At 50.9% G+C, this 27,652-nt stretch overlaps 1 protein-coding gene and 1 long non-coding RNA gene across 2 annotated transcripts; one reads left to right on the top strand and one right to left on the bottom strand.

The window, feature by feature from the left end:
- Positions 1–27,652, top strand: LOC115896886. Its single transcript, XR_004056796.1, has 5 exons — positions 1–153; positions 4,946–5,291; positions 14,840–14,967; positions 26,207–26,327; positions 27,544–27,652. It is a non-coding gene; the product is annotated as an uncharacterized LOC115896886 (long non-coding RNA).
- CAPN11 (calpain 11) lies at positions 2,711–26,063 on the bottom strand. Its single transcript, XM_030928593.1, has 21 exons — positions 26,048–26,063; positions 18,500–18,575; positions 16,157–16,418; positions 15,720–15,789; positions 12,953–13,071; positions 12,301–12,434; positions 11,988–12,156; positions 9,257–9,340; positions 9,070–9,155; positions 8,753–8,827; positions 8,407–8,567; positions 7,984–8,162; positions 5,596–5,607; positions 5,063–5,274; positions 4,726–4,765; positions 4,563–4,628; positions 4,420–4,477; positions 4,227–4,291; positions 3,903–3,971; positions 3,028–3,106; positions 2,711–2,932 (listed from the first exon to the last, which is right to left on the bottom strand). The coding sequence occupies exons 1-21, from the start codon at positions 26,061–26,063 to the stop codon at positions 2,748–2,750; spliced, it is 2,217 nt and encodes a 738-aa protein (XP_030784453.1). The 3' UTR covers positions 2,711–2,747.

Here is a 27,652-nt window from a genome sequence, read left to right as displayed (position 1 = left end):
ATCTCTAATCTAGGGGAAGCTGGCGGCGCTCTCTCTACCTGAGAGGCTGAGAAGCGCATGTGCTTGGGCTCCAGTGCCCCTGCTAGAAACCAGCAGGGAATGCCGTGGAGAGCTCTCAAAGGACAGGAGGAGACGTGCAGTTTAGAGACTGTTGTGAGTGGCCTGGGTCTTCTCACTACTGCAGGGGGCTGGGGCTGGGGCTGGGGTTGGGGTGTGGGCACCTGGGTCAGAGATCCCGAGGTCAAAAACAGGTGGACCCAGAAATAAGTGTTTCTTCCATGCCTCCTGCAAGGGCAGTAGCTTGACAGGCAACAAATTTCTTTCTTTTTTTAAATTTTCTTCTAAATTCTCAGCAAGGCAAGTTACTTCTATATAGAGGGGTGAGCCTAGATGGAACAATGGGGAGCGCACATTTGGACAAGGGAGGGGAAGGGGTTCTTATTCCTGACGCTGTGTCGTTCCCCTATTGGCTAGGGTTAGACCGCACAGGATAAACTAATTCTGATTGACTAATTTAAGGAGAATGATGGCATGAGTACTTTGGCGGGAGTCAGGGCAGAGCAGGTAGCAGGCAATTGGAATAAGAGTGGAGTAGGTAATTGAAAAAGTTGCTTTATGAAGACATTTAAAAGTAGAAGGCAAATAATTGAACATACTGATATATTAATTTTTTGAAAAGAAATTTAGAACTCATATCTAACAATCCCTCCCCTTGTATTTCCTTATAGGTTCCTTTTCAATTTTTTTTTTTTTTTTTTAACATGTCTTGGCTTAGTTGTTTTGCTTGATTTTCTAAAAGAAGAAGCTTCTCTGGATAAGGTGGAGGATAGTTAAGGGAGGTTTAGTAAGTGAGCAGGCAACAAATTTCTAACAATAGTAATAACGATCTGAATCTGAACACCTTTAAGGCAGGAATGAGTTCACCTATTGCCACAGTCCTCAGCCCTCCCAGTCCCACACCAGGAAGGTTTGTTTGTTAATTAATTAATTATTTAATTTGTTTCTGAGACAGAATCTTGCTCTGTTGCCTAGGCTGGAGTGAAGTGGTATGATCTTGGCTCACTGCAACCTCCACCCCCCGGGTTCAAGCAGTTCTCCTGCCTCAGCCTCCCAAGTAGCTGGGATTATAGGCGCATGTCACTAAGCCCAGCTAATTTTTGTATTTTTAGCAGAGATGGAGATTTGCCATGTTGGCCGGGGTGGTCTCCACCTCCTGACCTCAGGTGATCCACCTGCCTTGGCCTCCCAGAATGCTAGGATTACAGGCGTGAGCCACCGCGCCCGGCAGGTTTGTTCATTTATGTGACCTGCTGGTTGCTGCAGGTGTCAGATTTTTAACATTTGAGGCCCCTGCAGTGCCACCTTTGGGGACCCCAGTTTGAAGCAGCCGATGAGACTCCTGCCAGCACTGGCTCAGCCCCTCTAGAGGCGCTCCACCATAGGGCACACCGCACAGTTCTTCACAGGGAGAGACTTGTGTGCTTAGCATCCGGCACTGCCCATAAACACCAACTGTGGCCTCTAGTTATTGTGACAACTGCACATTTCTATGTGCTCCCTATCATCTTTGGCTGAGAGCTACCCAATCCTTTGGTCCTGGGGAAGTGACTTCCACCCTCGCCAGTCTTTTCATGGGATAAAAACACAGAGACAGGGAAGCCAATGGCATGTGCTATTTATTAGAATAGTGTCCACAGGTGGGGAGGAAAAGAGAGAGGCTGTGCCAGGATGGGTGGTCAGCAGGGAGGTGTGAGCAGGACAGCAAGCATGGAGCGTAAGAAATGAGCTACAAGTCCCTTCCCTATTCTTGACCTCTCCAGCCAGGGGGATCCTGGGGAAGCATCACCTACCCTTTAGTAAAATATACTCTGAGAGAGAGAGCGATGGTGGGGGAAAGCCAGCCATCAGAAGCCTGGTTTGGGAAAAAAGAGAAAGGCTCTGAGCTCGGGGAGTGGGCACGGAGGTCCCACTGCTGCAGTAAACATGGCACCTGGGACCTGGGCACTGCCACCTGGAGCCCATTTCATCAGCAGAGACAGGAGAGCTGAGGGCTACAAGAAGCATCCCACCCTCCTGGGCTAGAACCTCGCTGCTCCTGGTAGAGATGGCCAGGCTCCTTCACACCTCTATCCCCACATGGTCATCTGCAGCCACTGTGGAGACAGGAAGCAGATCCCAGGGTGGGAAGAGGTGGGGGCAAGATGCTGGCCAGAGGACAGCAGAGCTGGGCGGGGGTGGGGTTGCGAAGCAGGCAGGTGCAATCCTGCAGATTCCTTCCCACCCCTCTCCAAGTACCTGTTCCAGGTTCAAGCAAATATGGCCAGTATTCTTGGGGTCCATGGTTAGAAAGAATGCTGTGTTACAGAGGAAGCAGGGGAGAGGGGCTGAGTGCTAAGTCAGTGTTCTGAAAGAACCACTCCCAACTAGGTAGGAAGGGGCAACACCAGCTGTTCCTGGCTGTTCCCCACATAAATCCCCTAGCCCAGTGGGGAATTAATGAGAGCAACTCACATAGCCTCACCAGGAGCCAGGCCCAGTTCTGAGTGCCTTCCATAGACTAACTGGTTTAACCTGCACCTCAGTCCTTTGAGGGCAGTACTATTATTATCCACATTCTAAAGAGGAGGGAATGGAGGCACAGAAAGATTGACTTGCTCAAGTCACAGCTGCCAGCAAGTGGCGGAGCTGGGCTTTGAACCCATTTCACCTGTGCCTTGTAAGGGGGAGGGGCTCTGGAGCAGCACCCATCAGGGTGTATGGGAGAGGGCCCGCAGCCCCTGGCCTAGGCTGGAGTGTGGGTAGATGCCTAACTCACTGAACATGGTCTTTAGCCTCAGGAAACAGCTGATGAAGCTGTCAAAGTCTATGATCAAGTCATCATCTGCATACCTGGCCACCAGGACCTGCATTACCTTGTTGTTCAGCTTGATGCCTGAGAGAGAAAGAAGTGGGGAGGGGAAAAGTCCAGGCCTCTGGATGCTGCCATCCTCTTCCCTGCCCCAAGGCCCACACCTGACCCTTGGCCACCTGCTTTCTCAATAGCCAAGCGCATCTCATAGGAGTTCAAGGTGCCTGAATGGTCCTGGTCACACTCTCTGAAGATGTCCTGAATAGACAGACAGATGTGGTAGGGCCATGTGCATGGCATGGTGGTTGAAATAATGAAATACTGAGGCCGGGTGCAGTGGCTCACGCCTGTAATCCCAGCACTTTGAGAGGCCGAGGCAGGTGGATCATCTGAGGTCAGGAGGTCGAGACCAGCCTGGCCAACATGACGAAACCCCTTCTCTACTAAAGATACATAAATTAGCTGAGTGTGGTGGTGCGTGCCTGTAATCCCAGCTAGTCAGGAGGCAGGAGGTGGAGGTTACAGTGAGCAGAGATCGCACCACTGCACTCCTGCCTGGACGACAGAGTGAGATTCCGTCTCAAAAAAAAAAAAAAGAAAAGAAAAGAAAAGAAAAATAAATACTTTAGGACAGTTGGCTCACAGCAGTGGCCTAAGACACCATGCCCCACTCCAACCCTGGCCCACTCCTGATATTCCTATCATCTGGTGACCTAAGGGTTAATGCCAAGCATGGGTTGTCGGAGGCACTGGTGCCCTGCCCGGCGCTCTCTGTGTGCATCCTTCATGACTAGTTGATACCTGAGCTATACTTGTTATAAAATATTTTGACTGGGTAATATGCCACACTCCAACAGACCCTTTTCTAGTGTGTGTGTGTGTGTGTGTGTGTGTGGTGTTGTGTCTGTGTGAGTGTGTATGTGTGTGTGTGTGTGTGTGGTGTGGGTGTGTGTGTGTGGTTAGGGCTCCGGTTCTAGCTTCCCCTCATTAGTTCCATCTCTCCTAAGACCCTCTTTTCCTTACCCCTGGAGGCTGCCCCTTTAGTGCCCTTTACCGTCCATTTCTTGAGTTTTTTCCACAGGATCTTGAACTCTAGAAGCCCCAGCTTGCCAGAGTCATCTTTCTGGAAGGTGGTCAAGGACAGCAGAGAAGGGAGTGGAGAAGGCATCCCAGGGGACAGGCAAGCAGCGGGGCTTCCCGAGGAGACACACAAGCCCTGGGGTTCTGGTACTGTAGCAGTCAGAAGAACTGGCATCTTCTGCTACCCCAGAGTCTAATCCCCATCAGGGAGGAGGGCATGGCTGGCCGAGGGTGGCCATCTCTGGGCCAGGCTTGTAGGCAGGGGACAGGGCCAAGAGAGCACTGGACAGGAGGATACATCCATGAGGTTGATCATGCAGCGGCAAGCATCCAGGCCAAAGCCCTTGGTCTTGAAGCTTTTGACTGTGAGGAAGGGAGGGGGTAGAAAGGAGAGACAGGGTAAATGAGGTATCGTGGGGGGCACTGGGAGTGATCAAGAGGGGCACAAAATATGGGGGAGGGGTCGTGTGCAGCAGGAGTGGAAGACTCACATTTGATGGCCATCCTGTTGAGCAGCCTCTGGAGCTCGTACGCCCCTATCTCCTTGCCCTAGGAAGGGGGACAGTGAACCCCACTTGGGTCCCTCCAGCCCCTCATCCCCCTCCCGTCAGCCCTCCGCCCGTGGCCTGCTCACCTCTCCTGCCACTATCTTAAACAAATGTAGGAAGTCCTGGTCCATGTCATCCTCAGAGATCTTTTCCTGGGGGCAAGGAAGCGGGAAAGGGACCTGGTTAGAAAACTTCCTTCACAGGCCTGGGAGCTTCCTTCCAACCCCCAGCCCTACAGCCTCCCCTCACCTCTTGAAGTTGCTCAGCATAGTTGACTTCATCCAGTTCCCTGGGCAAAATCATTGAAAGCTCAAGAGTTACCAGGGGGAGGGAGATGGGGATTTCAGCAGGGTGCTCTGGGGGTCATGTCATGTCTTTGAAGCAATATAGGGCAGCTCCATGGAAATCTGGGTTCTAGTTCTAGGTCTGGTTCTGCCACTAACTGGGACTTCACCTTTTCATGCCTCAGTTTCCCTGACTGTAAAATAGGGACAAAGTGAGGGAGGACCCGACAGCAGCTCTCTGAGCTTGATATCCTGCAGCTCTTGGGTGGCAGGCCTTGGAGCAGTGAGGTGCAGTCCCTTACCATGACTCGCTGTGCTTCTCGGTGAAGACCCGAAGTAGGAAGTCGGCATCTCTGTGTGGCTCAAAGGTGGAGGGAATAATTATATATTCCCCCGGAGGCAGCCGGAGTTGGCTGCTCACCTCCCGTGAGTTGGCGAAGATCTCTGAGAAGCCATGGTCCTGATACTTCACGAAGAATTCCTTCTTCAAGTGGACATCCTGGATGTTCTGAAACTATATGCACCCTGGAGGTGGGTACAGGACTGGCACGGGAGGTTAGGGAGGGAGGGCCCCCCAAGGTGAACAGCCTGGCCGGGCAGGGTTGGAGGTAGGTGCCACCACCAACTGACCTGGCCTGGACACCACCTAAGTGGCCCGCAACTCCAATAGGGTCTCTTCCTTTCCCGACCCCTACCAGTCCCCAAGAGGGCTGGAATCCTAACCCAGTGACCCCCAGAGCCTCTCGCCAAATTCCACCCTTTGCCAATCCACTTGCAGCCAGGGGTGGGGTGTGTGTGTGTCCAGGAACAAGCCCCACATCTTTATCTTCTGTACCTCCTTTGGGACCTGGGAAGGGAAGAAAGAGGAGAGTCAGATCTCTAGGGTGGTGAAGGGCCTCAGGCCTTCGGAAGCCAAATGGGATGTGTATAGTGTGTGTCTGTGTCTGTGTGCGTGTGTTTTTGGAGGGGTATTAAGAGCACTGGGACACGGGTGGTGGAGTGGGGCACAGGCTCTGACAGTTCAAAGGTCCTGGCATTAACGATCCCTCTGCTGTAGAGGTGGGAGGATTGCTTGAGCTGGAGGTCAAGGCTGCAGTGAGTCATGATCATGTCACTGCCCTCCAGCCTGGGCAATAGAGTGAGACCCTGTCTCAAAAAAAAAAAAAAAAAAAAAAAAGAAAAGAAAAAGCCCTTCAGCTTTGGGTAGTAAAGTACAGTTTATATAAGGTAGATTTTTATCATTCCAGGTTAAGGGAAGGAAACAGAATCCCAAAGATGTGAGGTGATTTGTCCAACCTCAGACGGCTGAAAAGTGTAAGAGCTGGGATAAAAATCTAGGACAGTGTTTTGCTTTTCCATGGAACACTCATATCCTGCAGGAAGTGAATAGAAGATTGCTAAAATTGAGGATCGAGGACAAATGAGTTTGTAAACATGTGAGTTAAACCAAGTTAAACAGGTTGCTCTATTGCAGAGGTGGCTTATCAGCACCTCAGTGTGCTTGTGTGCACTGGAGAGCTCAGGCTGGAGTAGTCTTTCCTGAGCTTTTTTAACCTTGAAGATGTCTTTGAGACAGGGTCTCACTCTGTGCCCAGGCTGAAGTGCACTGGTGCGATCATGGCTCGGCGCAGCTTTGACCTCCTGGGCTCAAATGATCCTCTCACCTCAGCTTCTCGAGTAGCTGGGACCACAGGCGTGTGCCACCATGCCCGGCTAATTTTTTTTTTGTTGTTGTTGTTGAGACAGGCTCTTGCTGTGTTGCCCAGGCTGGTGTTAAATTCCTTGGGCATCCTCCAAGTGATCCTCCCACCTCGGCCTCCCAAAGTGCTGGGATAACAGGCATGAGCCACCACCCCCAGCAAAAATGTTATCCTGAGGCACCAGTCTGCTAACCTGGTGGACTAATGGCCCTAAGAGTAGGGCAAGGCTTGTGTCTGTTTTGCTCACTATTGAACCCCTGGAGACTGAACAGGGGCCTGGCATACAGTAGGTGCTCCATAAAACTTGCTTATAGAAGGGAATGCAAGTGAATGAACAACATTCTTTTGGAGATTTGGAGAATTTTGAAAAGCATGGTTTGGCTTGGGAAATGCTTCTCAGGGCTTTCTCTTGGCTCCTGGAATGAGTGCTGCTGGTGGAGCAGACAAGGGGGATGGATTGTCGGCGGGGGGTGGCGTGTGGAAAAGTCTCAGAGTGCCTGGGAATCAGGACACAGGCTTGGCCTCTGACCCTTGGATGTGTGAGCTTGGGCAAGTGACTTCATATCGCTGGTCCACAGGCTCCTTCTGCTTCCTTAAAGGTATTAGTAGTTAGTACTCCTGAGACCTTTGGAACAATGCCTGGCACAAACGATAAAATCCATGAAGAGAAACCTGCTGGCTCTGGCTTGGAAAGCACAAAGCACCATTCAAGAGTCAGGGCTCAGCCTGGGCAACATAGTGAGATCCTATCTTACAAAAAATTAAAACAAACAAACAAAAAAAACTAGCAGGACAATTGCCTGCAGTCCTAGCTAGTCAGGAGGCTGAGGTAGAAGGATTGCTTGAGCCTGGGAGGTCAGGGCTGCTGTGAGCTGTAATCACACCACTGCATTCCAACCTGGGCAACAGATTGAGACCCTGTCTTAAAAAAAAAAAAAAAGAGAAATCAGGGCTGTGAAGCCTGTTGGAGCCTGTTCCTCTCCCAGGCAGGAAGTGGCCCTGGGGAGAAAGGAGTGAGGCCAGGCGGCCAGGCGTGGTGGCTCACACCTGTAATTCCAACACTTTGGGAGGCCGAGACAGGCAGAGTACCTGAGGTCATGAGTTCCAGACCAGCCTGGCCAACATGGTGAAACCCCATCTCTACTAAAAATACAAAAATTAGCTGGGCATGGTGGTGCATGCCTGTCATCCAGCTACTGGGAAGGCTGAGGCACGAGAATCACTTGAACTGGGGAGGCGGAGTTTGCAGTGAATGGAGATTGCGCCACTGCACTCCAGCCTGGGCAACAGAGTGAGACTCTGTCAAAAAAAAAAAGAAGGAAAGAAAGAAAGAGAAAGAGGGAAAGAGGGAAAGAGAGGGAAAGAGAGAGAAAGAAAGAAAGAAAAGAAAGAAAGAAAGAAAGAAAGAAAGAAAGGAAAGAAAGGAAGCAAGAAAGTAAGAAAGCAAGAAAGCAAGCAAACAAGTAAGGAGTGAGGCCAGGTGAGGGAGAGTGAGTGGCCGGGGGGACCAGCCAGGCACCCACCGAATACAGGACAAAGCCAATGGTCTGCAGCTGGGTTCCCTGCTGCCGTGCATGCCGCCAGTTCTTCTGCATCAGGGCCACCAGGCAGGTGCAGACCACAGCATCGTTCTCTGCGTCATCCTCTGGGTCATCTCCCTCAGGGAGAGAGATCTTAAACTGGGGGTTGGTCCAGAACGTGCCTGTGGTGGAAGCGGGTCAGCATGGTTATATGGGGGCTTCCCTTGGCTATGCCCTTTCCAGGGTGGACCAAGCTTCCCCAGCCACACAGGAGTTGTCTCCTCCACAGCGGCTGTGAAATCTGACTAACCCCTGACCTCATGGACCCTGACTCCGGTGACTTGTGCCCCAGGTCTGGTTTCATGGTGAGCCATGGCCCATTCTTCACTCCCTGCACACCCCCTCCCCCCTCACCCCCTCACCCACCAGGGTGGTTCCTGCAGCCCCCTGCGGAGCTGCCTCTGCGCCAGCTGCCCTCGTAGAACGTGGTGTGCCAGTAGCTCTTGTAGTCCCCAGAGAGTGCATCAGGCGTGAGGTTGCAGATCTCCAGGAGCGTGAAGTTGTTCAGGAAATCTTGGTAGGACATCCTGTGGTGGGGTGGGGGTGGAGCCCATCAGCAGCACACTTGCATCCTCAGTTCCCTCTCCCTGAACCACAATCCCTCAACAACCACCCGAGCCTCTGCATCCAAGGCACAGAGAGGAGCGGAGCAGGGAGATGAAGGAGCAGGGCCTAGGGCAGTGGTAGGAAGCCCACCCCAAGCCACACTGACCAGAACTCCCCGTCCTCCATCTTGTGCAGCAGCTGCATCTGGATGTCTGGGGCCACCTCTTCCCACTCGCTGGCACTGGAGCAGAGATGGGCGGTGGAAGGAGAGGGGCGGAGGTCACGTGGCACCTCCTTCCTCTCCAAGAGACTCCCTCTTCCCTAAATGTCTGCCTGCTAGGGTGCGGAGCTAGATGGAGAATCTAGAGGGAGGGGCTTTGCCCTGTTGTACAGGTTTTTCTCCCAGACGGGATACCAGTCGGTCCACCTAGCACTGCCTGCTGTATCCTCTGACCACCCCTGACCTGAGTTGGGGGCACCTACCTATCACTCCAAGCTCCATTCCACTCAATCCGGCCCCAGGGATTTCGGACCCGAATCAGTGTTTCCATTTTGCCTCTGTAGTGGACCTGGGTAGGCAGGGGTGGTTAAAGGTCAGAGTTATGGGGTCAGGGAGACGTTCTCCTCCTTCTCAGGGTCCTTGGGGTAGGGCACATTTCTCAGGACTCACATCCTGAAGGCCAGTCACTGAGTAAGCGTGCCCTCTCACCAGCATCTTGTCGGTCATGGACTCCAGTTCACTATCGCTGGTGACCTACAGAACAGAGAGGAAGGGAAGGTACGGAGGACCTGGACTGGGCACCCAAAGGAAGGGAGAGCTCTCCAGGTTAATTTTTTTAAACTAAACTTTTAAATTATTATCATTATTTTGAGGTAATTGTAGATTCACATGCAATTGTAAGAAATAATACAGAGAAATCCCATGTATCCCATACTCAGGTTCCCCCAGTGGTAACATCTGGCAAAACTACAGTGAAATATCAAACCAGAGTGTTTTAAAAATTGTTATTATTTGTTATTATTTGAGACAGAGCTTCGCTCTTGTTGTTCTTGGAGTGCAGTGGCGAGATCTCGACTCACTGCAATGTCTGCCTCGTAGGTTCAAGTGATTCTCCTGCCTCAGCCTCCCATGTAGCTGGGATTACAGGCGCCTGGCAACACGCCTGGCTAATTTTTTGAGTTTTTAGTATGGATGGTGTTTCACCATGTTGTCCAGGCTGGTCTCGAACTCCTGACCTCAGGTGATCCACCCACCTCGGCTTCCCAAAGTGCTGGGATTACAAGCGTGAGCCACTGCACCCGGCTTTATTATTATTTTTGAGATAGGGTCTCACTGTGTCACCCAGGCTGGAGTGCAGTGGTGTGATCTGGGTTCACTGAAGCCTTGACCTCCTAGCCTCGAGCGAGCCTCTCATCTCAGCCTCCTAAGTAGCTGAGACTACAGCTAATTTTTGTATTTTTAGTAGAGATTGGGTCATGCCATGTTGCCCAGGCTTGTCTCAAAATTCTGGGCTCAAGAAATCTGCCAACCTCAGCCTCCCAAAGTGCTGGGATTACAGGTGTGAGCCACTGTGCCCAGCCCAGAATGCTGATATGGATGGAATCCATAAACCTTATACAGATTTCCCCAGTTTTACAAGTGCTCACTTTTGTGTGCTCTATGCAATTCCATTAGTGTAGTTTTGTGTAGCCACCACCACAGTCAAGATATAGAACATTTCTATCACCACAAGCATCCCTTGAGTCGCCCTTTTATAACCAAATCCATCTCTTCTCACAACTCCCCTTCCCTAAACCCTGGCAACCACTCATCTGTTCTTAATTTCTATTATTTTGTCATTTCAAGAATGTCTTTTAAGGCCAGGTGCAGTGGCTCACGCCTATAATCCCAGCACTTTGGGAGGCCAAGGCGGGCAGATCACCTGAGGTCAGGAGTTCAAGACCAGTCTGGCCAACATGGTGAAACCCTGGCTCTACTAAAAATACAAAAATTAGCCAGGTGTGGTGGCAGGCTCCTATAATCCCAGCTACATGGGAGGGTGAGGGAGGAAAATCGCTTGAACCCAGGAGGTGGATGTTGCAGTGAGATGAGATCGCACCGCTGCACTCCAGCCTGGGCAACAGAGTGAGAATCTGTCTCAAAAAAAAAAAAAAAAAAAAAAAAAAAAAGAATGTCATTTAAATGGAATCACGCAGTGTGTAACCTTTGGGGGTTGTCTTTTTTTTTTCTTTTTTCTCAGCTAATTACTATTATTATTATTTTTTGGTAGAGATGAGGTCTCACTATATTCCTTAGGCTGGTCTCGAACTCCTGGGCTCAAGCAATTCTCCCACCTCAGCCTCCCAAAGTGTTGGAATTACAGGCGTGAGCCACTGCACCTGGCTGGGGCTGGCTTTTTTCATTCAGCATAATTCCCCTGAGATCTGTCCTAGTTTCTCCGAGTATCAGTAGTTTGTTCCTTTTTATTGCTGAGTAGTATTCCACGGTGTGTAATCAACACAGTTTGTTTAACCATTTACTCATTGAAGGACATCTAGGTTGTTTCCTGTTTGGGGGCTATGATGAATAAGGTTGCTGCAAACATCTGTGTACAAACATTTTTGGAGACATGTCTTCATTTCTCTGGGATAAATGCCAAGAATGCAGGGTCATATGTTGCACCTTGTGTTCATGTATTTTGTCGAGCAAATGTTGGTTGGGTGCCTACTGCATGCTGGGCTCCTTCCTAAATTCCAGAGTCCAGCAGTGAATGAGACAAAGAAGGTCACTGCCCTCATGGAATGTGAGTACTATCCAGAGAAGATGGGCTATGAGTGAAAACATAGATAAGCAAGATAATTTCAGGTCACAATAAATGTTGGGGAGAAAGTAAAAACCAGATAGAAAGTAAAAAGGGCTGGCCGGGCACCGTGACCCCCGCCTGTAATCCCAGCACTATGGGAGGCCGAGGTGGGTGGATCACTTGAGGTCAGGAGTTCGAGACCAGCCTGGCCAAAATGACGAAACCCCCTTCTCTACTAAAAATACAAAAAATTAGGCAGGCATGGTGGCACGCGCCTGTAATCCCAGCTACTTGGGAGGCTGAGGCAGGAGAATCACTTGAACCCAGGAGGTGGAGGTTGCAGTGAGCCAAGATCTTGCCACTGCACTCCAGCCTGGGAGACAGAATGAGACCCCGTCTCAAAAAAGAAAAATAAAGAAAAAAAAAAAAGAAAAGAAAAAGAAAGTAAATAGGGTGGGGAAAGCGACTTTAGACAGGGAGGCAGGGAAGGCTAGTCTGGGGAAAAGGCAGCCGAACTGAATGAGAAGGTGCTGGCCATGCAGATACTGGGGGAAGAGCCTTTTGGGTGACAGCAACAGCAGGTGCAAAGGCCCTGAGGTGGGACCATGCTTTGCTTACTTCAATGGAGCAACCCATGAGGGAGGATCGCTCCACCGCCTTCCTAAGGAGCCTGAGCAGGTTCTGAGGAGGCCTCTGGAGTTGGAAGCTCTGGGCCACGCCTCCCGTGAAGTCCTCAAAGCCCTCCATAGTACTGCCCCCTGACAGTGCTTCATAGGACCCACTCAGCCTGTGGGCACAGAGAAGGCACTGTTGGGTTCTAGGATGGAGGTGAGGGAAGGGAGGGATGTCCTGCCACCTCCTCCCCTCCCCATGATTCCAGCTGCCCAGACAGAGGCAAAGCAAGCCCCCTTCCTCGGCTCCCAGCACTTACTTGGCATATGCCTTCTCCAGCAGGGCACTCCAGAACTCACTGCGTTCGGTTGAGTGCACGAACACCAGCTTGTCATTCTTTGTGGGCAGCCGGTCATCCACTACCACGTTCATCCACTGCCCAAACTGCCAAATCTGCGGGTAGCAACACACACCCCTTGCGTGGGAAACCTATCATCAAGCGCCTCCTAGTGGCCAGACCTGATGACACGCCAGTGTCAGAGGCTCCACTCTCCAGAATCACTGAATAGTGAGGGAAAGGCAACCCAAAGCCTGGACCTGGCTCCGCCTCCTCTCCAGCTTCTGCCACCGCCTCCGGAGGGGAATTTGTCTACATGTAGCTAAGTTAAAGGGGCAGATTACAAAAATTATGTGACAAAGACTACCAGTGTCACACACACCCACACCCACAATGGAGAGGAAGAGGAGAAGGAGAAAGAGAGCCACAAATTGCCAACAACTATTTTCTTTTGGAACTTAAAAAATCAGCTTACATGGTTTCTTTGGTGGGCAGATATTTCTCTGATGATTAGCCCAAAATCCACCCTAATAAATGCTATTTTTCAAAAGGAAAGAAGCATAAACTTCAAAGCATATATGATTCTTCCCCCCGCTCCCCACAAAGCCATGGTGGCTCTCACACTGTCCTTCACCTGAAAATGGAAGATGCCAGCATAGTTTTTCTTGAAGCTCTGCCCCCTGGGCACCACGCGGTACAGCAGTTTGGGGCAGGTGGTAAGGGAGCCGATGGCAGCCAGCAGCCAGCAGTCCCCTGGAAAGACAGGCAGGGCTTTGCCACCCCTGAGCAACCCCTTATGTGTGGGTGGGCCTCAGAATCCAAGGCCTAGGGGAGCAGGAACTTGACCCTGTACCCCACTTTTACCCCCTGGCAGAGACGCACCCTCCCTCAACCCTCCCACTAAAGAGCGTTCAGGAAGAAGGCAAACAGGGAGAAACTGAAGTCAGAGAGACTCTGGCAAGGTGAGTTTCTGTACATTTTCTTTTTTGAGACAGTGTCTTGCTGTGTCACCCAGGCTGGAGTGCAGTATCATGATCTCAGCTCACTGCAACCTCTGCCTCCCGGGTTTGAGTGACTCTGCTGTCTCAGCCTCCTGAGTAGCTGGGACCACAGGCGCCTGCCACCACACCTGGCTAAGTTTTGCATATTTAGTAGGGATGGGGTTTCACCATGTTGGCCAGGCTGGTCTTGAACTCCTAGCCTCAAGAACTCCTGGCCTCAAGAACTCCCGGCAAGTCTGCCAGCCTTGGCCTCCCAAAGTGTTGAGATTACAGGCATGAGCCACAGTGCCTGACTGTACCTTTTCTATTATGCGAGAGCCACATACTTTTGTTTTCTTGAGTTTGGGAAAGAGGTACTTTTGGCCTCAGGCTCTAGGAACCTATTTTTTTAAAGTAAATTTTTATATGTAAGTAGAGACAGAGTCTCACTATGCTGCCCAGGCTGGTCTTGAACCCCTGAGCTCAAGTAATCCTCCTGCCTTGGCCTCCCAAGGTGCTAGGATTACAGGTACGAGCCACTGCACCTGACCAGTAACCTGCTTTATTTGAGACAGAGCCAATACTCTCCACATTCTTCCAACAGATCCAGTCACCTTCCTGCACCCTGTGAGTACACTGGTATGGCCACAAAGGTCCCAAGAGGTCTCTCCCTCATGTCACCCACATTATATTGGGGACCCAGGGCTTAGTATGTACCCCAGCAGGATCCCTGGAGCTAGGCATTGAAGTGGGTATGGGGCAGTGTTCCTGGCCTGAAGTTCAGCTAAAGGGAATCCTATGGGAGATGAGCACTACAGACCTCCATTGCCATCTGTCTCCTGGGCATCTCAGCCCTTGCTGGGTGGGGTCCAGGGGCAGGGTACTAGGCATCCTAGGCCAGGCTGAGGTTGAGGGACCAGAAAGTTTCTATGATTACCAATGGCCTCCTGGCTGCCTGGAGAGAGGAATAGCAAGGACACTCCAATCCCCCTCACCGTTGGAGTGCCTGGGAGAAGTGAATTCCCTCCTTCTCCAGCACATTGTCCCTCCAGCCTACTGAGCCACAGCAGCCACAGCAGTGGCCCTGGGGTCTAAGGTCTCCTTGGCCTCTGCTCTGCCCACACCTTGCCAGTTTTTTCTGCCCCAAGGGCACAGAATTCAGTCTCAGAGAAAGCCCACCCTGGCTTTATCCCTAAAGACGCAACGAGGGATCTGGAGGAAATCCTTGAACAGGACCAGGCTTAGGGAGGAAGATCTACCCTGGGGCTTTCTATAGGAGCATTGTGAGAGTGGGTTGAGTGGACCCCGTTGCCCTCCTATTTGATACCCCAGATTGATCAGGTTCTAGCACCTGTAGTGGTTTCCACAAATTCTTCGACCATCCTCCCTTCCAAAGGTAGAGCCTAATTCCTGTCCTCTCGAGTGTGGACCAGATTCAGTGTTTGCTTCTGACAAATAGAGTATGGTGGAAGTGATGATGTGCAACTCCTAAGACTAGGTCAGAAAAGGCATTATGGCTTCCTTCTTGTCCTCTCCCTTAGATAACTTGCTTTGGAAGAGCAAGCTACCACTTTTTGTGAACACTCAAGCAGCCCTATGGAGAAGCCTATATATCGAGGAACTGGGGCCTCCTGCCAACAGCCAGCAAGGACCTGAGAGCTCCTGCCATGTAAGTGCACCCTCCTAGGAGCAGACCCTCCAGCCCCAGGCAAGCCTTCAGATGATCACAGGTTGCAGATGTCTTGACTGCAACCTCCTGATAAACCCTAAACCAGACCCATCCAGTGATTCTGCTTCTGAATTTCTGACCCACAGAAACCGTGAGATAAGAAAATTTGTTGTTTTTTTTTTGGAGACGGAGTCTTGCTCTGTCGCCCAGGCTGGAGTTCAGTGGTGCGATCTTGGCTCACTGTAAGCTCCGCCTCCCAGGTTCACGCCATTCTCCTGCCTCCACCTCCTGAGTAGCTGGGACTATAGGCGCCTGCCACCAGGCCTGGCTAATTTTTTGTATTTTTAGTAGAGATGGGGTTTCACTGTGTTAGCCAGGATGGTCTCAATCTCCTGACCTCGTGATCCGTCCACCTCGGCCTCCCAAAGTGCTGGGATTACAGGCGTGAACCACTGCGCCCGGCTGTTTGTTTTTTTAAGTTGCTAAGTCCTAGGTAATTTATTATGTAGCCATAAATAACTAATATCCCCCCAGGACCCAGGCTGCAGCAGGCAGGGAGTGGCATCCAGACTCGGGAGGGGCAGAATGCATGGTGTTCTCACAGTCATCTCCTCAGAAGGGGAGGGACAGGGAAACAGAAGCAGGCTGTCTGAACCTCAGGGCTCCCTGTTTTCCAGCTTCAAAAGACATCCTGGCACCCCTCCCCCAATCCCCTTCCCCAAGTGAAGACCAGCTTCCTGTGCCCCACTCACCGAGGATCCCCTGGCAGATGTCTGTTGGAGAAATCCCATCCATGATGAACAGAGGGTTGCTTATGATATCCTGCAGTGAAGGAATAAAGGTTTCAGGGGGCCCAGGACGCCCCCTCCCCACCTTTCTCCCACCTTTGCTGGGGAATGATGCCCACCTTGAAGTTCCAGGGGAGCAGATATGAGGGGAGGGGAGAGGGTACAGGACCAACTTGGCATAGCTGCAGCCTGTGATAGCAGAGGCTGGTGGCTGATTTCCTTAGCACTACCTGGGAGGTTTGGCTTAAGCATATTCAGAACTGTCCCCAGCTCTGATGAAGGTGGGGCTTAGTGACAGGCTCAGAATAGGGTGGTGGGGGGTTGAAGATTCTAAAAGTGATAGAGGGATCACTACAAGCTCCCCTCCGTCCATGAGTCCACGCCTCCCTTCCATTGCCCACCTTGGGCCGCTGCCAGCAGATGTTCTGCGCATTTTTGGAGTTGGGGCCCAGGTCCTTGAAGCCCAGTGAGCTGGGTTCAGCAGGGAATAAGGGGTCCTCGAAGAGTTCCCCCTTTCTTAGACAGGCTGCTCGCAGCTCCTCAAAGCTCTGGTTACCAAAGTTGTGGGCATTGTGGTGTTGGCCCACGCCGTTGGCCTTGAGCCGGCTGTAGTTTATGTGAGCCACCATTCCTGTATCAGTATAAGTGGGCTCTGCGTAAGAAAAAATGACAAATAACGCAATTAAAAAATGTAATAAGCTGGGCACAGTGGTTCATGCCTGTAATCTCAGCACTTTGGGAGGCTGAGGTGGGAGGATCTCTTGAGCCCAGGAGTTTGAGACCAGCCTGGGCAACATGGTAAGATCTCATCTCTACAAAAAAATGTTTTTTAATTAGCTGGGCATGGTGGTGTGTGCCTGTAGTCCCAGCTACTCAAGAAGCTGAGATGGAAGGATCACCTGAGCCCTGGAGTTCGAGGCTGCGGGAGTTTGAGGCTGCAATGAGACGTGATGGCGCTCCAGTCTGGGTGACAGAGCAAGACCTTGTCTCTAAAAAAAATAAATGAATAGGCTGGGTGCGGTGGCTCACACCTGTAATCCCAGCACTTCAGGAGGCCAAGGTGGGCGGATCACGAGGTCAGGAGTTTGAGACCAGCCTGGCCAACATGGTGAAACCCCATGTCTACTAAAAATACAAGAATTAGCCGGGCATGGTGGTGGGCGCCTGTAATCCCAGCTACTCAGGAGGCTGAGGCAGGAGAATTGCTTGAACCCAGGAGGTGGAGGTTGCAGTGAGCCGAGATTGTGCCACTGAACTCCAGCATGGGTTACAGAGTTAGGCTCCATCTCAAAAAACCAAACCAAACCAAAACAAACAAACAAAAAACCCATATTGTGTGATTCTATTTATATAAAATGTCTATATAGAGAGACAGAATGTAGATTAGGGGTTGCCTGTTGCTTAAGGAGATGGGGGATTAGAAGTTGATGGCTAAAGGGTATGGGATTTCTTTGGGACGATAATGAAAACAATCTAAAATTGGTTGTGGTGCTGGATGCATAACTCTGTGAATACACTAAAAGCCACTGAATTATACGCTTTTTTTTTCCCATTTTTTTTTAAGAGGCAGAGTCTTGCCATGTTGGCTGGTCTTGTACTCCCACCACACCCAACTGGAATTGTGCTTTGGAATTATCCTTTTTTTTTTTTTTTTTTTTTGGAAACAGAGTCTCACTCTGTAGCCCTGGCTGGAGTACCGTGGCTTGATCACAGCTCACTGCAGCCTTGACCTCCCGGGCTCAAATTATCTTCTCATCTCAGCCTCCTGAGTAGCTGGGACCAGAGGTGTGTGCCACCATGCCTGTCTAATTTTTTAACTTCTAATTTTTGTAGAGACAGGATCTCACTATGTTGCCCAGACCAGTCTTGGACTCCTGGGCTCAAGCAATCTTCCAGTCTTGGCCTCCCAAAGTGCTGGGATTACCAACATGAGCCACTGCACCCAGCCAAATGGTACACTTTAAATGGGTGAACTGTAGGGTATTTAAATTGTCTCTCAATAAAGCTGTTTTTTTAAAAAAAAAAAAATGGTCTCCAGACCATCTAAACAGATGCTGCTTTTTAAAAAAAATTTTTTTTGAGACGGAGTCTCATTCTGTTGCTCAGGCTGGAGTTCAGTGGCACGTACTTGGCTCACTGCAACCTCTGCCTCCCAGGTTCAAGTGATTCTTCTGCCTCAGCCTCCCGAGTAGCTGGGATTACAGGCGCCAACCGCTACATCTGACTAATTTTGTATTTTTAGTAGAGATAGGGTTTCACCACGTTAGCCAGGCTGGTCTCAAACTCCTGAACTCAGGTGATTCACCCGCCTCAGCCTCCCAAAGTGCTGGGATTACAGTCATGAGCCACCACGCCTGGCCTAGACTCTGCTCTTTTAAGGAGAGTGGAAATAATGGAGTGTAGAGAGTGGAGGGCAGAGGGAAGGGGCTGCTGGGGGTGGGCTGGGTCAGGTAATGGCTGAGCGGGTGGCACTGGGTGAGTGTCAGGGTAAGAGTTGAGTCAGGCTGGCTGATGGATCCCAGGCCTGCCGGTGGCTTGGGACTCTGGACACCCTGCCCACACCTCCTCCCCCAGGGGGACTGCAAACTGCCAAAATCCCTTCCTGAGGGTAGCCTCCCCTCCCCGCACCGCCCTCCCCACACAACACAACTGACTTCCCCCACCAGCAGGCCCAGGGGAAGAGAAGAGAGTGAAGGAGGAGGAAGAAAAAGGGAGGCCACAGAGCCATGACTGAGTCTGCAGTCCTACCCGGATATAAGCCCCGAAGCTTGTCCTCCTGTGGTCCATCCAGGTTCTCTGCTGACTCTGGAAGACTCGGCCCTAGAATAAGAAAGAGAGTGGGAGGAGGGGAGGAAGGCTGTGGTCTAAAGTTAAACAAAGCCCAGCTGGGGCTGGGGTATAGGAAGATTTTAGAATGAGGAAAAGAACTGGGTTGGGGTGCAGCTACAGGGAGGACAGCAGGATTCTGGGGTTGTTTACAGGTGAGACTCTGATTGAACCCACAGAAGGGCAAGACCCCAGAGGCAAGAGCAGGAGGTCTCAGTTATTCCTCCTCCCCTGAGTAACAGAACCAGGAGACTAGTTATAACAGCAGAGCTGACAGCACTGAGCACCTTCTCTGTGCCAGGCACGCCAGCCCTACAAGAGGGTACATGCAATACTCTGATTACTGGAAAAGGGAGCAGAGGCCCAGAGGCTAAGCAGCTTGCCCAAGATCACAGTGAGGGTTGGGTGTGGGATGAAGTCCATACTGCAGACCCTGGACCGAGCTTGCAACCTTCACCCTGTGCTGAGTCTCCTGAGGGGAAATGTTTCTCCTCGGTCGAAAGCTGACAGGACCTGCCCCATCTCTGTTACAAAGGCATCCACGGACGATTTGTTGCTGAACTTATCCCCCTTCCTCTTGCCACTGCCCCAAGCAAACCCCTTCTCCTGTTCCACACGAGTACCTCCTTGGGATTTCCTCAGGTCCTATGATGACCCCCTGTTCTGGTTCCCCAAGATCTCAACACACTGCATCCCACATCAAAACAGTCACTGAGTCCTTCAATGACTAGGAATCCCCTCCTAGGACCCTAATTTCTCATTGCTACCATAGCTGGCCGAGGCCAGGGCCTTCAGACAACCCCCAGACCTCAAATGGCCTCTTGTCTCCTAAAGACCCTCTCCAATTCATCACATATGTTGCCCCCACCACATACCACACCAACTCCCTTTGAATGAGATTTTGAACCCTTTACTTCCTCCGGAAACTTCCAGGATATCGCTTTGCCAGCAGAATAAGGCCAGCCCCCAGAGCCCTCTCCAACCCTGGGCCCACTACTCCCAGTACAAACCCATCCCCTTGACCCCTCTTGAGTGTTCCAGACTTGGGGAGACCCTGCCTGGCCAAGCAGCTCTCCTGAGCTCTGCGTCCCAGGAGAGACAGTCTCTCCAGCAGTCTTCTCAACCTAGTCCTCCCCTTCCCTCCACCTAGCCAGAGCCCTGGGGATCTTCCCAGACCCCATCACTATGTCCTTTCCATTGTCTACTGCACCCTCTTAGCATCTCTCCTGTCCTCCCCCACACAGCCCACAATAGGGGCTGCCCCTGTGCAGAGCCACATCCGGTGCAGTAAGCGAGGACTGGAAGTCAAGCATCCCCTCACAGGGAGGCCTCCCAAAACATCACTATCTCCTCATGCCTCAGTTTCTCCACCTGGGGGATGGATGATATTCTAAAGTGTTTGCATTTGTTTCTGACACAAAACTCACTCAAGAAATTAACCTTAAATAGCAAAAATCTAGACCAGAAGAATGATTCCCTAACTGGCCCTTTTCTTCTAACATCCTCCTCCCCCACTAGTTCTCCACAGTGTTAGCTAAGATTTTGAAAATGTGAACCTGGGGTGGCGTGGTGGCTCACCCTTGTAATCCCAGCACTTTGGGAGGCCGAGGCAGGTGGATCACTTAAGGCTAGGGGTTCAAGACCAGCCTGGCCAACATGGTGAAACCTCATGTCTACTAAAAATACAAAATTATTAGCCCAGTGTGGTGGTGCACACCTGTGGTCCCAGCTACTCCTGTGGCTGAGGTAGGAGGTGGCTTGAACCTGGGAGGTGGAGGTTGCAGTGAGTTGAGGGAGCGCCACTGCAGTCCAGCCTGGGTGGCAGAGTGAGACTGTCTCAAAAAATAAAAATAAAATAAAATAAAATGCAAACCTGATTATAGATACTGTACCCCCTCCCCAATACTTTAGATGTGTCTCCCTTGTTAGCATGACAAACCCAAACCAGGCTGCCACCTGCCATCTGGCCCCATGCCTTTCTGCACAGGCTACCCTCATTCCTCTTGCCGTCCTTGTGCCTCTGCCTGCAATAATTCCTGATCCCATGCTCACAATGGGTCCACTGGGAAAAAGTCCTGTCCAGCCTCCCAGTGCTTGCTTGATGCTGCCTCCTCTGTGAAGCCTCCCCTGTGGTGTCCACACAGAACTTGGGGCTGCGCTATCTTCCTACACTTTTGTTAGGACACCCATCACTACCTGCCTTCCCTGAGTTGACTTGTCTGCCTCCTCTGTGAGGCTGTGAGCTCTCAAGAGGAGAGGGCGAGGCCACCTTGTATACTACTGAGTTTCAAAATGCTGGCTCAAAAATGTTTGCAATGAATGAATGGATGCCTTGCTTAGCATTGTGGTTAATTTTTCATAGATGTTTTCTCTCTCCCACCCCTCCCCTACTCCCTATTCTGCAGCAACCCCAATATACAATATATTTTGTTTATTGTTTACCTCCCTCATGAGTGAAAGCCTGTGAGGGCAGGGATTTTTGTCTGTTTTGTTTGCTGCTGTATCCCTGCTGCTGTATTGAGTACATAGTAAGTGTTCAATATAGATATACTTTTTTGAGACAGAGTCTCACTCTGTTCCCCAGGCTGCAGGGCAGTGGCAGTTACGGCTCACTGCAACCTCAAACTCCTGAGCTCAAGCAATCCTCCCTCCTCAGCCTCAAGAGACCAGCAAGGGGAACATAGTGAGACTCCTGTGCCTACAAAATAAAAATTTAAAAAAATTAACTGGGCATGGTAGCATGTGCCTGTGGTCCCAGCTCCTCAGGAGGCCGAGGTGGGAGGATCGCTTGAGGCTGGGAGTTGGCAGCTGCAGTGAGCCCTAATCCTTCCACTGTGCTCCAGCCTGGGTGACAAAGCGAGACCCCCATCTCAAAAATAAACAAACAAAAAATAATAAGGTTGAGGAGACTCAGGATCCTGAATTTTGCTTCTCCATAGAGCCTGTAACTTGTGATGAGAAGATATTAGGAATCCTGCCTCAGTTATGAGTAGTGAGCACTTATATAGAACCTTCTAAAAATAATAATAGCTAGCAGCGTTTGAGGGCTCACTACAATAGAGCCTTTGGCTTGTGATGAGAAGATATTAGGAATCCTGCCTCAGTTATGAGTAGTGAGCCCTTATATAGCATTTCTAAAAGTAATAGTTAGCAGCGCTACATGCCCGGCACTATTCTAAACACCCTACATGCATTAGCTGATTGAATCCTCACAACAACCCCAATGGTGAGGCTTACTATTATGACTTCCCTGGTGTAGACAGAGAAACTGAGATAGAGAGAGGCTGAACTTCCTCAGACGCGGTGGGCATTAGAGTCAGGGCAGGCTGCTCTATGCTCTCAACCATCGGGCTCGCTGCCTTGCTGGGAGGTTGCCATGGTGAGGGGCCACGGCTGTGCTGGAGAAGGATGAGTAAGTCAGCGGGCCTCGGTGCGTCCCCTTCGTCCACTGTACTGCCACTTGTGTGTGGTCTTTGTGAAGTCACCTCCCGTGTGGAGCAGCTGACAGGGGGTGTTGAAGATGGATAAAGGTGTTGGAAAAGGGATGGCTTGTCCCTTTTTAGCAGAGCTAATGCCCTGGGCTGCATTGGAGCCAGAGTGTCAGCTGTGTGACCTTAGGCGAGTTGTTTGACCTCCCTGAGCCTTGGTTTCCTCACCTATGTAGAGGCTGCTACATTCTACATGGGAGGGTGTTTCAGGGATGAAGAATGCAACATGTGTGAAAAAGACTGGGGTTTAGTAGATCCTCAGGAAACATTAGTCACCTTCTCCCCACTGACCTGGCTGGTCAACTGGTATTTGTTGAGCTCCTTCTAGGATCACATGGCCTGTGCTCTGTGTCACATATGCGTCCCTCCATCATAGGATTTAATGATACTAGTGATATTACTCCAATATTGGAGTCATGTGTGTGCTTGTCTGTCTTTGCCACTGGTTTGAGCTCCTGAAAGCAAACCCCAACTCATGTTAGGCATGTTTTATGGAGCATTTATTCTGGGCTGGCACTGAGGGGTCAAGGTGAATGCACCCCCAACATGGAGCGTGGAGAAGACCCTCCCATGCGATTCCTCCACAGGTTCAGCTCCAAGGGCCACAGAGACAGAAGAAGGTGCAGGAAATGGAAAGCAGTCCTGAGAGAGGAGAGCTGAACACTTCTGTTTCAGCCCCTGATCCCTATTTGTGAAGCTGGCAGATCAGGATGACTATTCCCATCTGACCTGGGTGGAAGCCAGGGCCTCCCAGAGAGTTTGAGTCAGACGTTCTCAACCCGGGGTGATGATGGCCCCCAGGGAACAGGTGGCAATGTCTAGAGGCAGTGTTGGTTGTCATAACTGGGGCAGGTCTCGGGGAGCTACTGGCATCTAGTAAGTAGAGGCCAGGGATGCTGCTGGGCACCCCTCAGTGTAGAGGAAAGCCTCCACAATAAAGAAATTTCCAGTTCAAAATGTCAAGAGAGCTGGGGTTGACAAACCTGGGTCGAGCCAATCATCTAAGGCCATTCACACGGTAAGACAAACCACTCCATGCCCTTCCACCGTGCAGTCACTCCAGGCAGCCTCTACCCTGGCTGCTCCAAGGACTGAGGGTGTTGAGCTCTCCTGGGGGCCTGGAAGGACCAGGGAAGATGCTGTTGTTTGAGAAGACTGAAAGAACATCAGAGGGCAGGCCAAGGCACTTCAGGTTCCATCTTACCTCCCTTGTCTCATTTCCCCAGAGCCCTCCGTCCCCTAGTCACCACCCAGCCCAACAAACCATTTCTCACTGTCTGGCCCCCAAACCCTGCTTCGAAGCTGCATACCCAGTCCCCAGGGTGTGAGGTCATTATTCAGCTCTGACTTGCAGGAAGGACTGACACCCCTATCCACACCACCACAGTTGTCATGGAAAATGTCTTTAGGCCGGGCACTGTGGCTCACACCTGTAATCCCAGCACTTTGGGAGGCCAAGGCGGGTGGATCACCTGAAGTCAGGCATTCAAGACCAGCCTGGCCAACATGGTGAAACGCCGTCTCTACTAAAAACATAAAAATCAGCTGGGTGTGGTGGCACGTGCCTGTAGTCCCAGCTACTCAGGAGGCTGAGATAGGAGAATCGCTTGAACCTGGGAGGTGGAGGTTGCAATGAGCCAACGTTGGGCCACTGCACTCCAGCCTGGGCAACAGAGTGAGACTCTATCTAAAAACAAAACAAAACAAAACAACAACAACAACAAAAACAAAAGAAAACATCTTTTTAGAGAGGGCAAAAGATCCAAGCTGTCACATGGGCTAGGAGCGTGAGCAGGCTGAGACAGACAGACCAAGGCTGCCTGTGGGAAGCAGACGGATGGCCAGAGCAACACAGTAGCTCCCCTTATCCGTAGGGGTACCTTCCAACACCCCCAGTGGACACCTGAAACTATGGTGGTACCAAACCCTGTATATATCTTTTTTTATTTTTTTAATTTGTTGAGATGGAGTCTCGCTCTGTCGCCCAGGCTGGAGTCCAGTGGTGCGATCTTGGCTCACTGCAAGCTCCGCCTCCCGGGTTCACACCATTCTCCTGCCTCAGCCTCCCAAGTAGCTGGGACTACAGGCGCCCACCAGCTTGCCTGGCTAATTTTTTTTTTTTGTATTTTTAGTAGAGACAGGGTTGCACTGTGTTATCCAGGATGGTCTCGATCTCCTGACCTCGTGATCCGCCCCCACCTTGGCCTCCCAAAGTGCTGGGATTACAGGCGTGAGCCACCACACCCGGTCCCAAAACCCTGTATATATCAATACTATGTCTTTCCTTTATGTACATACCTATGATAAAGTTTAGTTTATAAATTAGGCATAGTTAACATAAGCAGTTAACCATAACAAGTAATAAAATAGAACAAATACAACAATATAATATCAGTAATGTGAATGTGGTCTCTCTCAAAATATCTTAATGTTTTCAGATTGCAGTTGACAGCGGGTAACTAAAACTGCGAAGCGTGGAACATAGGGGCTGCCGCATAAGGCACGAACAGACAGGAAGCTTTCTGCTGCAGCTGCACATCCTGTCTCCTCCATCAGACTGAGAACCTGTAGATCGGTTTTAACTAAATCTATTTTATTTTACTGACCAAAAAAGTATACATCTATTGTGTACGACATGGTGTTTTAAAATATGTATTCATTGTGGAATGGCTCAGTTGAGCTAATTAATATCTGCATTACTGCACACATTTGTTATTTGTTTGTGGTGAGAACACTTAAAATCTACTGTCAGTGATTTTCTTTTTTTTTTTTTTGAGATGGAGTCTCACTCTGTCGTCCAGGCTGGGGTGCAGTGGCACAATCTTGGCTCACTGCAACCTCCACTTGCCGGGTTCAAGAGATTCTCCTGCCTCAGCCTCCTGAGTAGCTGGTATTATAGGCGCCCACCACCACACCTGGCTAATTTTTGTATTTTAGTAGAGACAGGGTTTCACCATGTGGGCCAGGCTGGTCTTGAACTCCTGACCTCAGATGATCCACCTGCCTTGGCCTCCCAAAGTGCCAGGATTACAGGCGTGAACCACTGTGCCTGGCCTCTCTCAGTGATTTTCTAAATGCAATACATTGTTATTAGGGGACTGTAGATTTAAGGACAGTTTCATTTCCGGTGCTGGGAAAAAACTAAGATATTGTCTCAGCGAACTTTTAAAAAAATAATTAATTAATTAATTATATTTTGAGATGAGGTCTTGCTATGCTGACCAGGCTGGTCTTGAACTCCTGGGCTTAAGCTCAGGGCACTTCTGAAGAACAAGGACTGAGTTTGGGGTCACCTGCTAGGCCTAAACTTCCTAGGGTCAGGTAAACAGGGAGGGCCTGAGAAGCTGGGAGGCTGGGTCTAGGGGCCTATGGTTTCACGGTGCCCTAGGCTGAGGGTGAGGTACAGGGCTGACCTTCTGCTGGCCAAGGCTGGCTGCCCTCTGTGCACCCCAGCCCCATAGGAACAACTCTGCCCAGCCACCCGCTTCCCCTCAGCCCACTCTTCCCCATCTCCCGGAGTCTGGTCCCAGGCTTGCCTCAGCTAGTCCTGCCCCTGCCACCCTGAGGATCTCATCTTCCTGGGCTGAGGGACCTGCTTTTCTAGGCTTAGGAGAGGTTTTCTCTGTTCCCTAAAGTTTTCTTCTCTACTTGGGCTTTTTCACACAAACCCTTTTCCGCAGCAGCCATGACAGTGGGATGGCCAGTCCCTCTCCTCTCCCCAACTCCAACTGTCAGTGGCGAGGAGAAAGAGTTCCTGCCCGGCCTACCACCCAGTCTGACCACCAGTGGCCTATCCTTCCCCAAACAGTCTGAGGAAGAGGCCCAGGTCTTGTCCTTAGGGAGCATCCAGTCTGATGGAAGAGTCACTGTCTGTACCCTAAAGGGGCACCCAGTCTGATGGGGGACACAACTCCTTCCCTGGGGGGAGACTAGCCTGCAGGAGGTACAGGAGTGGGGTAAGGCCCCATGAGTGCCTACCTGCAGAGGACAGCATGCTGGTGGCTAGCTCGGTGCTTGACAGTTGAAGGTTCTGGTGGGAGGGGGGGAAGAGACCCTCCCCCTAGAACTCTCTCACTGCAGTGGGATTCCTAGGTCAGCAGCCCGTTTAACAGCTGCCTTCCCTTTTCTCCTTCTCAGTAACCTAGCCCCTTACCCGGCTGAGGTCTACCCGCTTTAGGGACAGATGACCCACCACCCCCGCCTCGTGCAGACTCCACCAGCCTGGCTATCCTCACTGTATCATGGTCATCCCATCAGGGTAGGTCCCAGTCCCTTTCTTTCAGCCCAAGGTTTCCAGGAAGGGGTTGTCCCTGACACACCAACCTGACCTTTACATCCAGAAAGCCTTCTCATTCCCAAAACCTCCTTTCTCACTGACACGGCATTTTTCCTGTGTTGCTGTCTTCACATGGCACCCTCCTCTGTGTCTCTTCTTCTTATAAGGACACCCGTCATATGGGGCCAGGGTCCCATGCATTTCAGTATGACCTCATCTTAACTGAACAAATTATATCTGCAACCACCCTGTTTCCACATGAGGTCACATTCGGAAGTACTGGGGGCCAGGACCTCAACATGCCTTTTTGGGGGACATGATTCCACCTGCAACACTCTCCTTGCCTGGCCCCAGTCTGGCATGGTTAGGCCACTGGTCTGACCACATGTCCCACCTTTGCACCAGAAATGGGGAATGCTTTGAGCTAAGAACTCGTACAGTCTTCTCTAGAGTGTATGATGGCTGAGGACAGGGACTTTCAGGTCATCCCAGTGCCCCTCAGCCCTGCCTGGTACTAATCAGGCACAGAACAGGTGCAAGAGCATCCAAAGGGATCAGAGAACCTTGTTCCAAGCTCCGATACAGGAGCTGACCTCGGGCGAGCCCTCCCCCTTTCTCCTTTCTGGGACTCAATCTCCTCATCTATGAGAATATTAATTATGGTTTGTTATTATGTGCCAAACACTGGGCTAAGAACTTCCTGCTTATTTAATCCTTAAAACAGCTACAGGCCATGACATTGCTATTCCCATTTTATAGATGAGGAAAGTGAGGTCCAGAGGTATGATACAACTTGCCCAGGGTCACACAGCTGTTAAGTGGTCGAGCCAGGATTTAAACCAGTAACTTCAGCTTTTTTTTTTTTTTTTTTTTGAGATGGAGTCTCGCTCTTTTGCCCAGGCTGGAGTGAAGTGACGTACTCTCGACTCACTGCAACCTCTGCCCCCTGGGTTCAAGCGATTCTCCTGCCTCAGCCTCCCAAGTAGCTGGGATTACAGGTGGCCACCACCACACCCGGCTAACTTTTATATTTTTAGTAGAGATGGGGTTTCGCCATGTTGGGCAGCCTGGTCTCAAACTCCTGACCTCAGGTGATCCACCAGCTTCAGCCTCTCAAAGAGCTAGGATTCTGTACAGGCATGAGCCACTGCACCCGGCCATAACTTCAGCTCTTATCCGTGTCTTCTGCTGTCCCCAGCTGTGAAAGGAGGAAGTGGACTTTGGGGATCCTGTGGTCTCCCCTGCCAACTCCTGATTCCACTATTGCACCTCCTGGATGCCTCTAATGTGATCTACCTGGACTTGAA

This window comes from Rhinopithecus roxellana, chromosome 4 (assembly GCF_007565055.1).
Source record: "Rhinopithecus roxellana isolate Shanxi Qingling chromosome 4, ASM756505v1, whole genome shotgun sequence".
Lineage (NCBI taxonomy): Eukaryota > Metazoa > Chordata > Mammalia > Primates > Cercopithecidae > Rhinopithecus > Rhinopithecus roxellana.
This window is presented reverse-complemented; position numbering and strand designations above follow the sequence as displayed.

Coding starts and splice junctions, on each gene's coding strand:
- CAPN11 (XM_030928593.1), bottom strand. Junction 8,568..8,752: donor ATGGAGGACGGGGAGTTCTG/GTCAGTGTGGCT, acceptor ACCCCACCACAG/GATGTCCTACCAAGATTTCC. Junction 4,478..4,562: donor TTAAGATAGTGGCAGGAGAG/GTGAGCAGGCCA, acceptor CCCCCTTCCTAG/GGCAAGGAGATAGGGGCGTA.